Source organism: Juglans regia, chromosome 2, assembly GCF_001411555.2.
Source record: "Juglans regia cultivar Chandler chromosome 2, Walnut 2.0, whole genome shotgun sequence".
Taxonomy (NCBI): Eukaryota; Viridiplantae; Streptophyta; class Magnoliopsida; order Fagales; family Juglandaceae; genus Juglans; species Juglans regia.
This window is the reverse complement of record NC_049902.1, coordinates 30,625,216-30,638,604: the sequence shown is the minus strand read 5'-3', so window position 1 is coordinate 30,638,604 and position 13,389 is coordinate 30,625,216. Positions and strand designations below refer to the sequence as shown.

The following is a 13,389-nucleotide window of genomic DNA, read 5'->3' as shown; positions in this document are numbered from 1 at the left end:
CACATCTATTGGATGACTCACAACTCCCACTGCACTGGGAATATCTGGTCTTGAATTGACTTTGGAAAACATTAGAGAATCTGTTGTTGATGTCCCCTACTCTGATCTAAGCGACCGATTCCATAGTTAACCTATTTTATCTTCAGTCGACGACGTGCCCATCTTTTGTGCAGTCTCTACTTCCTTCGTGGAAATCCAGTCAACTTATTCTTAGCTAACTCTCACTTGCTCAATCTCCCGTCTCACAAGATTTTTCTTTTGTATTGTGGCTTACCACCTTCAATTGGCAGGACATAGATCAAGCTAGGTGACCATTGTGGAGGTTTGGTCGTCCTGACAGCTCTGTGAGCACCAACTATAGGTGTAGACGTCCTTGGAACACCACACGCTTTGACCTTGTCTCTCACACCTCTGCTATGCACCGTGGTTTCAGGAGATTTTCTCAGGCTTACATGAGGAACTGTAAAAATTGAATCCCTTCTGCTTCTCCATCTGATTCGCACTAACAAACCTAATCTACCTCAACCTTGTATTTTCTTGCACATTATTGGACCCTGATGTCAAATACAAAGTATTAATTCTCTTACCAAGCGCTAAGACTAACGCACCCTTTGTGACCTCCCACATTTTTAGTTGTGAAATGAGCAAGTGGTCAGTTTATAAATGTGAGATAAAACATCACCTCTTGAGTTAGTTTTTGGAGTTGAGAGAGGCCCATGACCACCCGACACTGGTATCAAAGCCAGGTTTACCGACAGTCTCAACCTAACAGTCCGCGGGAGAAACAGTTTGTCGGAGCAGGGCCCAATGTGTGAGGGGAAGATTGTGGGGTTTATCCCATATCGGTTGTGGAAGGGGCTGATGGTCAGTTTATAAGTGTGAGAGAAAGTTTCACCCCTTAATTTAGCTTTTGGGATTGAGAGAGACACATGACCACCCAATAAGTACCATCACCTTGATCTAATTAATTAATTTGTATCTTTGGCCTTGGTATATAATATATCATTTATTATATCATGTGCTTATTTGAATAAATATAAATCACTCAAAATATATTGCATCGATCGATATAATTTAAGAACGATAAATTTAGGAGGACATATATAACATTGTTCTCAGGTATAACATAAAGCCATAACAAAGATTTCGTAGCAATTGAAGTACATTTTTTTAACATAATATTTTATGATAGCTAATTTCAAAATTTTACTTGAAGATATGCATGCCACTACTTAATTAGAATTGAACTCATCTACAATTAAGGTGGACCATCAAGTTGGTTGTCTTGCCTGGATCATGACTCCTGGAAGCCCCCGGCCATGCAGTTAGCTTCCTTCTGGATCAGCGATTCAGCAGTCAAACTTAGGTGCTTCTTTCTTTCTTTCTTTCTTCCTTCTTTAATTCTTTTAATTTCTATCTTTTTTCGTTTGAAAGGTATGCTTCTCTTTAACACGCGCACTCGCAAGTCGCAATACTGCAGCTGGGACCTACGTACAGTACTGGATTGACACCCGACACAAACAATATTGCTCTGCAGCCTGGTCTTTCCTATGATTGCTCTTCCACTTTCCCTGCAATAGGATAGGGTTTATCATTTGCTACTTGCTGTCCTTTTTTTTCTATTCTGTTTGTAACTAAGAATTACGAGAGAGAGAGAGAAAAAGTCAATGGGTGGGGGTCAAGACTCAAGATTCTGCGCGAGGCTAGCTTGTGTCAAGGGGTGGGATGATGGAGGCGTACGCACGTACGAGAATGCTTCCAATATATATATATATATATATATATATAATTATATCTAGTAAAAGTGGTCCATTTTGTTAGAGTACTGTGAGCAGTAAAATTTGCTAGCCTTTGTTATTTGTTCCAGAGTTGCAGTTATAATTGGTTCATGAGTAAGAATAAAATCCAGAGTATACCACTGCATGCAGCATGTATCATGTATACATTTATTCACGTTTGAAGACTTGAGGTCTGGTCTTTGGCACATGGTATGGTGCATGGGATTGGGGTTCAAGACTTGATCATCAGGTCTTCAAGGCCGGGAGCCGCGTGAACTTCGTGCGTGCATGCATGCATGGTACGTACAGGAGAAGCAAAGACCTCTCTCGTCGATAACAGGGTCATCTGCGAACGAAAGACAAGATCAGGATGCATTACATTTACATAGCGCGCGTTTTCCTTAAAAGCTGTTGCTCAAATCTATTCTTTCACTTTGATCAAGTGAATTTTTTTAGAAGGGGCTAAGCTTCACTTTTTGTCTCTTACCTGCATGCATGCTCTCAACACTTGCAACCATTATGCTAAAAAATGATCTGATCAAGACCGTTGGTTTGATGGATGACTACTGTGATTGGTTACTTATTCATCAACAGGATCATGACAGTTCATCCAAGAACAAAAAATGGATGAAGATTTTGATGCTGCGCCAAAAAATAAACTAATTTTAACTGCTACCCAAACAAAAGGACGATTTTTTACTTAAAATAATTTGGACTACAAAATGCTTATCATTATTGTGGCCCGCCAGAATAAAAAAATTCATGTATTGGTGCCGTCTAAATTATGTTGCATTAGGAGAGCAGCTAGTACACAGCTTCTCATTCTAAGGCTGTGTATTTTGGTAAGTTAACTATTTTCTTATTATTTATAAACAATTCATTATTATTTATTATTATTTACAAATCATCTAAAATCATCTTAACATCAAAATATAACTAGCCTTATTAATATTGCTAAAGGAGCACACTTCTCACTTTAAGGCTGTGTTTGGTAAGTGAATTACTTTTTTACTATTTACAAATAGTTGACTATTATGCATTTTTTTTTACTACTATTCATGATTACTATTTACAAATCATTTGAAATCATATCACCTTAACATCCAAACGTAACCTTAACGTTAGTCTTCCATGCGGGAAGAAAAAAAGGCCAGACTATATTATATGTTTCTTTTTTCTAAGAAAAAAAAAAGAAAATGAATGGAATTAAAAAATGTAATATATAATACTTCAGGTCATGATAAATTATAAAATATATTTCTTTTTTTAATTGTAAAACACATAAATATTAAATAATGCTAATAACTATTACCATTGGTTTTGCCATTTCTAGGCTGCCAATGAAAGGGAAGCATATATATTATATAGTCTTTCAGGCAGCCGCCTTTCAACCCTATTGATCTTTTGAAGGAAAATTAGGTAACTCCAATATTATTGATAGGATGCCATAACATTAAGATCAAAATAAATTAACAAGGCATTATAATCAACTTAATATTAAATTGTTGATAGTGTATATATATATATATATATATATAGTCTTTGTACGTTGGGCAGCCTTTAATTCCACGCATTCTAATGGACGCCATGTAAATATACTTTTCTAGGTATACATTCAATTAAGCACATCTAATTTAATTTCAACGCATGGTGCAAAAGCATTTGAATGTAACCACCAAACAACGACACATGATTTTGAATTTTAGAGGTTCTCAAAGAATTTTCTTTCTTTTATCTCTAAATGTCCTTTTTTTATCATGTTGGAGTATTTAGAATTCTAAGGTATTTTTTGCCTGTCACTGCCAATCATGATCTCTCTCTCTCTCTCTCTCTCTCTCTCTCTCTCACTCTCTCTCTCTCTCTCTCTCTCTCTCTATATATATATATATATATATATATATAGCAAAATTTGACAATTTTGCGTCATGTGCATGCCAGCTCCTTATATATGTTTCAAACTTTGACACATCGAAAACGAAATGAAAGAGTACCTATTTCTGCTTAAACCGATCCCTTGAAATAGTTAAAAATAGCCAGGCTTAAAGATGATGCCACTTTCGTCCCGTGAATAGCTCAAACGCTCCAACTTTACGTGGATGTGCTAGTTATTAATTGGTTTTCACTTATTGTAATAAGATTTTGAATAAGTTTAAAAATTGCTCCTTTTGCAAGATGACATAGTTAGCTAGGATCTTATTAACTAAGTTGGATTCAAGTCTCCTAAAGTTTGGACATGTAATTAAGAATACAAAGAGATCATACAGATAGATATATAAAGTGAATCCTACAATTTTTATGTCTGCATAAATACTTTTGTGCAGTATTAAATAAATAATAAATGTTGCATGTAAGGTCTACGTTACGTGTCTATCTTTATTCCATTTGAAGCCCTTAAATTCTTACCCACACTTAACAAAAAAAAAAAAAATGAAACATTGAGTTGGAGCTAGCAGAACTTTGAGGAAATCTTTCTTCGCACTAAATTCTAATTCACCACTCTCATAGTTTATGGGTGTTAGAATTTTCTCACTCAAAACCTCAACGTTCTCATCTAATCCTTTGGTCGCGGCACGACTTAATCAATGTCACACTTTTTGGTTAGAGTTGATTTTGATGTATTTTAAAATAATTCATTGAAAAGTATGAATTAGAGAATTTAGACACACACACACACATATATATATATATATATATATATATATATTAGCAGTGGCTAAACGTGTAAAGCACGTTTGCCACATCTGCCTAATTGAAGGAACAAATAAAGTGTGATTTCAAATATTAAAATAGTCTAATGCATAAGAGTAAAATTACTATTTATTCATGTTCATAATTTATTATGGAATTTAAATTATATTAAAAATTCAAATTAATTAGATAGTTTTATTCTCTTAAAAATGTTTAATAAAATTTCATCATTTATTTAATGATGAAAAATTAGTATTTTATAAATTAAAGTTGATTTAAGTGTACGATATAATATTTATATTTTAATTATCTATTTTATGTCAGTTTAAATCAATATTTAAATTTCTACTGTTAGATTAAATCTGAAAATTCAAGATGAAGGGTTGAGATTTAAAACCTCAAACCCAACATTTTCCCCCACTTTTCCTTTCTCCCTCTCTCTCCTTCCCTACGCACGTCTTCCCTCTGTCTCATCCGATCTCCTCCCTCAAGCAGCCCAATGCCGCCGTGCGCCACCCTGCGACGTAACGGACCATCTCACTGGCTTCCCCTCACACCGACGAGCAAACCCCACCGTTGAAACCCCTTGGCAGGTCGTCTCTCAGCCGCACGCGAACAACCCGAAATGAGTCTCGACGCACAAGTTCTCCACCCTTTCGCCACCGCGGCTCAGCCCCAGCTCCACCAAGCACCACCATCGAGTTCCCCTCACGTCGTGGAGCCCTTCCATGGAACCCACCATATGTAGCTCCACCCTAGACTCACACACACAGCCCCTCTACATGTACAAATTTCTCCCCATAGCGCCGCCGTTAGCCACCCCTACGGCACCTCACCACCACCACCACCAGCATCGTCCTTTGCCGACGACCTCTTCACTTCCTCATTTCCTCCAACCGACAACTCCTGATTTGTGATTTGTGTGGTGATTTTACTATGAGGATGTAGAGGGGGACGTAAGGGCAATAAGAAAAGCGTAAAACAAGTGTATTGTTCATACTATTTATTACTGTTCACGTTTATAGTCACTTTTTAAGTATAGAGAATATATATATTACAAAATTCAACTTCATCTTAGAAAAAGAATCAATATAAGCCTTACGTCTTATTTGGATTCTGAGATAAAATGATACAAGTTGAGATAATTTATCAATGGTAGTTAAATTTGTGAATAATAATAAATAATAATGAGATAAATCGAAATGATCTTTAAATCTTTAGTAATAGAGTAGTAATTAATATATATATATATATGCATATAATAACTCCGTACGACAAATTACTTGATCGAGCTATGTAATTAAATTCAAGAGCTAGATCGAGCTTCATCAGCTTGCTAGTTCCCCGACAATAATATCCCTAATCTTCAAAAGGCAAGATCAAAGCCAATTTCAAAGGGCAAATGCAGTGGAAAAAAAAAACCGACACACACTTAATCTCCGTACAATCTAAAGTACACCATATTGGAGTAGACCCCAGCAGTAATAATGGCATCTACCATACTCATCACCAATCCGTAGCCTCAGACAGTAACTTGAACCACTCAATTGCACAGTACTACTTTCAATTCCAAAAAGACTCCCACTTCCCATCTCTATTTACCTAGCTAGAGCCTAGGTCCAACCCTACCCAATCCCCCCTCCCCCTCCCCAAAAGAAAGTTACATAAATAACCCATTGGTGCATAGTCCCACTGTACTACCTTCCCCCCATTACCTTATCCCATTTAGAATGGTCCATCCATAAAGTTTATGGAAGACAGGACCACCCTCTCTTCCTATTTACCCTACACCCCCATAGTTACAAGTTTCAACCCAAATTGTATCCTTAATTATTTGCACCAAATCATCATATTGACTAGAAATTCTAAATAAATCTTATACGTCATTATCAATATGTAATTTATTATTTTTATTCTTTTATTTTAATGTTTAAATATATGTATTTAAATAAAAAAATAAAAAAAAATAAATTACATATTAATTAAATAAATATTTATAGTGTAAAACTTCTTTATAGATCGAAAAGTAAAAGGTTATTGTCTCTTTCACTATTCCCTCGTTTCTAGAGGGTGCCCTCTGGAAATTCCTGTATCGGAGGATCTGCATGTATCGGAGTGAGACTGTACTTGAGTCATGCGTTGCTTGCTATTATGCGCAGGAGTGGGTAGTGTACTCCCTTGCTCCACATGACTAGAAAGTAGAGAGTACAAATTAACAAAAGCAGGGAAAGCCAAAGAGGAAAATGATGTCATCGTGGGTGTAGGGCATAGGATTAGGAAGGACCAAATGGCAAGCGACGGAGAGAGCTCCTGATATAGGACCACCTGCTTTTGAAGGGACAAAAAGCTAATGGTTTTTTTCCCCTTCTAAACCCACACTCTCGTGACTTTGGTGCGTGCGTACGTACCATGCACGTTGTTTCGACCATGGAAACGTTAAATTTGTTGTTAGGTCCATAGCATTAGCCCGTTTTCTTCAACTTGAAAATGAAAGTGAGATGAAAATTGTGTCTTTAATGATGTCTTTAATAATAAATATCGATTATTATACATTATCTCATATTTAAAAAATACTTCATATTCTATAAAAAAAATTATCAATTGTGAAATTGAATATTGACTGATGTATAACAAAACTCAATATGAGGTCGGCCTCAAGTCACATTGGATGATTGAGTGAAGGAAAATTTAACCACGCTAAGCGATGTTGGGTTTGAATTATACTATGTTTAAGTTTGGACATAAAAACGTACACTGCTTACTCTGAGACCATATCAATCATATATTAACTGATGTAAAGATCAGCTTCCATTTTATCTATGTATTTGGCGTATTAATAAATACAAGCATGGTGCATGGTGTAGGATTGTGTGTTAGTGACAAAACATCCTATCCTGCGCGTGGAGAGGGCATAATTCCATCATAAATAAAAAAGAATAGATGCGGTCCCAATCAATGTGGAGGAGAACAAGAGAGAGGATGATGGGTGGAATACTTTAATACACCAATTAATGAGAATTAGAGATGGGAAAAGCAAATGGACCACTCATCTCATCATACCCACAGTTCCTTATTTTGGGAACACTTTGTGTAATCCCCATGCGCATCTATTCCATCTTTCACCCCAATATGATCTGTCTCTGAGAAAACAAAATAATCTGAGACTTTTTCATATTTACATAGGGAAGGGAAGGAAGCCTTCGATTTTAGGTTCAGATGAAGTACTGCAGACATAGGCAGGCCCACCAAAAAACCCCCCAACAGAACCCTCTCTGAAACCCATCTGAAAAAGCCTGCTAACAACTCCTACTTTGAAAACTGCTTCTTGGGATTTGTTCCCCTGCATACACATCTAAAATCCCTTTCTTTTCTTTTTTTTTAAATATTTTTACTCGGTTTTTGGCAGGATTTAATTTGAGAGTCCTGAGAGAGGGTGGTTATGAAAATCATTAAAGTAATATACAGAACAAGTCATATGGCGGCTTGTAGTTTGTGTACCAGGCAAAGGACGATCATTACTTCATTACTTTCTGTTGTTGGTGGTCCTCCTACATCAGCAGTACTACCTTGTAACCGGGCCAGTTTACTGAGTTGTCCTAGTTTTTTTTTAATATAGATTTGAGATTTTATGTGTTGCCTTTTCTTCTCTAGGTTATGAAAGCCATTTTTTTAATTGTTGGATGTGAAATAATTGAGAGTCTTATTTGATTTTTTTCTTTTTAAGAAGTCTATTTTGGATGTATTTGTATCATGTTGCATTGACCCACGAGACTGAGAGAGAGAGAGAGAGAGAGAGAGAGAGAGAGAGGGGGAGGCTTGTATCAAATGATGAACATGGCTTGGAGATCGTCATCATCAGAGCGAGAGGGTAGAGAAAGAGAGAGAGAGGAGAGAGAAGGAGAGGCATATTTCAAATGATGAACATGGCTGGGAGGTCATCATCACCCTTATCTGATCTTCTATTTCTGAGGAGATATATCTGATCCTTCTTCCGAGGTTGGCTTTCATGGAATACCATATTCATGTTGGCATATTAAGAGAAGAATTCCCTCCTTCCCCATCGTTTAGCCAGTTCCCTCTACCGATCGAGGTCCACCCCCAACACAAATACGTGCATCACTTCTTGGTCTCCACAGCCACAGAATCCACTCTTCCATTTCTGGTAAAGTCTCTCCCGTTCTTTCTCGTTCCTTAGTTTCCACATAAATAAGAAACCAAAATAACCTCTTTTTCCCTTTTTTTTTCTTCCACATGATGAATCACAAGGGTAATCTCTTTTACCTCATAAATTAAATCTGATCATTGAAATTGCTTGATGGTCTTCCACTGTGGGTTGATACAGGTTTCTGGGTTCTTTTCGTTGGAGTGAATCTTGGTAGGATTGTAATTGTAGAATCAACATCCATTTCGATATCAGAAGCTGCTACGTGCAAGCGTAATATATATTAAAAGCAAGAGAAGATTTGTGTTTCATGGCTCGAGAACACTGTGAAGGTAAATCCGGGAACATGGTTTCTTCAGCTGGCTTTTGTTACTCGGATGTTTCATCGAGTAACCCGAACATTCAGACTCATCTGGTGAACCAGATCCAAGGCTTTGGGTCCAACCAAGAGATGTTCAACTTGACCACTGGCATGGATATGATAGGGTTTTCAAAGAATCTACACCAACAGAGTGACAGTGACTCAGTCATGTGGAAAGGGTTCTTTGGAAAGTCTCAAAGCCACCCTGGTCCATCCTCTTCAAAGACGATCAACGAGTCTACGAGTGATTTTTATCAGCATGAGTTCAATAAGCCTGATTTCACAACTGGTATTTCTGAAACAAGTAGCGAGAACCTAATAGTTGCAGCACAAGAATCTGGAGCTTGGCAGGAGAATAGACTTCTCATCGATGATTCTTCTTTGAGATGTGTGTTTCCTTGTGAAGGAAATGAAAGGCCAAGTCAAGGTCTTTCACTCTCTCTTTGTTCAAGCAATCCTTCGACTATAGGGGTACAATCCTTCGAGCTAAGGCACAGTAATCATCACCGTCAAGACCAAGAAGATGATATGAGGTTTGTTGCTTCAAGTTCTAGAGATGGGTTTTACGGAAAATCATCCAACATCCAACAGCAACAAATAATGCAAGATGGGTCATTTGGAAAAGCTTCAAATCTTCATCAAGAGCAGTTCCAGCTCAGGAACTCAAAGTATTTGGCCCCTGCACAGGAACTTCTGAATGAGCTCTGTAGCCTTGGAGCAAAGCAAACTGATCCACTGAAGCAAAAGCCCCACAAGGCCAAGAAGTGGGAAGAGGATAATGGCAGTAGTTCTTCCAGAAAGCAGGCTCTTCACTCCCTCGAATACATGGAATTGCAGAAGAGAAAGACAAAATTGCTTTCAATGCTGGAAGAGGTACATATATATGTATTGCAGATCTTGTTATACTCCAATAAGCTGGATCCTTTCTTTTTGCCATTTTCCTCGCTGATTTTCATTCATTCCTCAAAAATTGGAAATAAAATAAAAGAAATATCTGTTTTTCTTGAAGTTAGTATCAAACGAAGTTCTAACTTGGTGGTTGATGGATTGGGGTCTCTAAGACTTGATTCTTGAACTAATTAAGAGACTGCGGGCCCTTTCATTAATGGCCACACCGTGACAATTCTGGCTTTTCATTTACCTTTAGAAACTCTATTCCCTCGTCTTTTCATGTCATCTTATTTTCATCTTATTAGTCTTTTAATAAAGTAGAAAATATTCTATGCCGTAACTCTTGTGCCAAAAACTTGAGCTATCTTTCACTTCATCTCTTTGATCTTCTTCTTAAGGTGGAAAGAAGGTACAGGCACTATTGTAATCAAATGAAGGCAGTGGTGTCGTCTTTCGAAGCCGTGGCTGGCAACGGGGCGGCGACTGTCTACTCTGCGTTGGCTTCAAAAGCCATGTCAAGGCATTTTAGATGTTTGAAAGATGGGATTGTGGGTCAGATTCAGGCAACCAAGGGAGCCATGGGTGAAAAGGATACTGCTGCACCCGGCACAACCAGAGGCGAAACACCAAGGCTTAGGATTCTTGACCAAACACTGAGGCAACAGAGGGCGTTTCAGCAAATGAACATGATGGAGAGCCATCCATGGAGACCCCAACGCGGCCTTCCCGAGCGATCCGTTTCTGTTCTTCGAGCGTGGCTTTTTGAGCATTTTCTCCACCCGTAATTCCCTCTTGATTACGATCTCTATTCTCTTTCCAAACTATGGAGTTCTCTTTGCAAGTGATGTTAATTACAAAAATGATTAATTTCACAAAAGAATCAACATTTTGCCAAACAAGAAAAATAAATCATGTAAAATACTTGCAGTTCATTTAGTTGATCTCTTTCTCATTCGTCAAGTTTCTGTAATTTTTGCTTGCAAAAACAATATATATTTTGGTATTTTCTACCCACCAAAATTCAGATTCCAATTTCCTTCTTGTCATCTTACTATCAACGATTTAATTTATTTCTGGATATTTGCCAGGCTTCCTCTCTGTTACCTTTATGTGGATCTAATGCTAATTTCATAGGACCCATCTCTCTCTCTCTCTCTCTCTCTCTCTCTCAACCACAGACACAAGTAGGTAACTAACACTGTGTTCTCGTGAAACTTATGCAGGTACCCAAGCGATGTTGATAAACATATCTTAGCCCGCCAAACTGGTCTCTCAAGAAGCCAGGCACATGATTCACATCTTTCTATATTTTATTTTCCTTTTCTCGTGAATTAGTTAATTTCATAGATCAATAGGGCATATCTTCTTGATCTTAGGATCCATACTGCCTTTTCTTTGTAAGATATTCTTGGGATCCATACTTTAATATAAACAAACACATAATTCTACTAACTGACAAGTGCTTATAATGTGTATTAATTTAATGCCTCTTTGTTGTTACGTATGTTGCTACAGGTATCCAATTGGTTCATTAATGCGAGGGTGAGGCTGTGGAAACCCATGGTAGAAGATATGTACGTAGAGGAGACAAAAGAGCAAGACAACAACTTGACTTCCTCGGATAGAGTTACAGATCTTGATGAGAACGGCCGGCAAAATCAAAACCCGCTTCGAACACGCATTGAGGATCAAAAACCTACCCAGGACCAACTTGTCCGAATAGACTCTGAGTGCCTCTCATCCGTCATGATCAGCAATAACCCGGACAAAAATCACTCTAAAACCAGTACTAAAGCCTTTCAAAACCACCCTATCCACATGCACCAACAACACGGTTTCGGGCGTGTCGCCGAGGCATATGGGGCGATGGAGCTGGACTTTTCATCTTATAATCAACACCCGGCTGGTGCGGTGTCTTACGCCAATAACAGTGCTACTCAGAATATAAACAGTGGTGGTGTGTCTTTGACATTAGGGTTGCAGCAGCATGGTGGGAGTGGGGTGAGCTTAGCCTTCTCGCCTGCCTCGCAAAGTTCTCTGTTTTATGCTAGAGAGCACATTGATGAATGCCAAACAGTTCAGTACTCGCTTCTTGATAGCGAAGGACAGAATCTCCCGTACAGAAATTTGATGGGAGCGCAGCTGCTTCACGACTTGGCTGGATAGAATCGAATTACTAGCTAAGTCCGATGTGGTTGGAGAGTAGTTTGGAGAAAAATTCTTATCAAAGGCGGTGAATTTTATTGGTGATGGCCGTAGATAAATTGTTTTAGGTACATATATATTATAAATACTTCATACATACATGATACATAAAGCTATACTTGGTTGGATAATAGTATAAGAATATGATGATCTCACGATCCATGGCTAGCTAGCTGGTGATTTTTTGGAAACTTTTCTTGATTATTGTAAGAACATGATCCACCTTATAATTATTACCTTTAGGCTAAGTTGAAACTGCTGGTGATTGATGCAATGAATATACTTAATTAATTTCTTTCTTCTTTTCGGCAGATTCTTTTTCTCAAAGATCAATTAATTTTTAACATATACCATGACTAGGTTTCCACTCTAAAGTGCTTGGAAAATCGTGGGGCTCAAGGAGATTTTTTTGTATTTTATCTTTTAATTTTCTATGAAGCTGGCAGACATTAAACATGATATTGCAGCACAATTTGGTTGGCTCCTAACTAGTTTTTGAGATGAAATTACAAAATATCTTGATCATTTGATGGGTTGTGGTCCCTAATTCGACCGCATGAGAATGCTATCTCATGCCAATACGTATTGCCTGCTTTATGATCATTTGCCAACTTTAAATTTGGAGTAGTTTATGCGGCTGCTTTTCCCCATATTAAAAAAAAAAAAAAAAGGCTTCCTTTCATTTATAACTGCCTTTTTAGTTAGTGTGAAAGGCATTAGGGTTTTCTTGGACTCTTTGTTCCTTAAAAGTTGCAACTTGTTAAAGGTCGATCGAAGAGGGATATATAGTAACACCAAAAGAACTTTCTCCATTTCAAGACACACTAGAGATTTAGGTGTTGGTAAGCCGTTCTTCATGCAAGCTTATGCAAATGGAGATTAGCCATATTTCATGCATCTCCTACTTTTGGTCAAACAAAATTTCTAATACTCACTCTACGTTTAAGGATAATATTGCATGCATGCTGCATGGCGCGCGCGCGATGTTCTCTCATCAGAGACGATGTATGAGGACTCTCTCATACTTACGAATGCTAACGGCTTTAATAAGGGAAAGGTAAATCAAGCTGGAAAAGAGATTCGTAAAGTTAGAACTCTTTTATGAATATACACCAGTAATTATATATATATATATATATATATATGTGTGTGTGTCTGCCTGCGCGCGCCCTATACCTTTGGAGGCCGACATAAAAAAGGCATTAGGTTTTACTTACATGCATGCACGGAATCCTAGGAATGATAAAGCGTCATTAAATATTACTCCTGCATGCAAATTGTTTTTTTAGTTTTGCTTCCCTTGT

General features: G+C 37.7%; 1 protein-coding gene across 1 annotated transcript; it reads left to right on the top strand.

Moving 5' to 3' along the window:
• Positions 1 to 8,218: 8,218 nt before the first annotated feature.
• On the top strand, positions 8,219 to 12,376 carry LOC109014498 (homeobox protein BEL1 homolog). The gene is made up of 5 exons (XM_018996990.2): positions 8,219 to 8,628; positions 8,809 to 9,862; positions 10,279 to 10,661; positions 11,104 to 11,164; positions 11,396 to 12,376. Exons 2-5 carry the CDS (start codon positions 8,939 to 8,941, stop codon positions 12,044 to 12,046), a joined length of 2,019 nt encoding a protein of 672 aa, XP_018852535.2. The 5' UTR covers positions 8,219 to 8,628; positions 8,809 to 8,938; the 3' UTR covers positions 12,047 to 12,376.
• Positions 12,377 to 13,389: the final 1,013 nt, after the last annotated feature.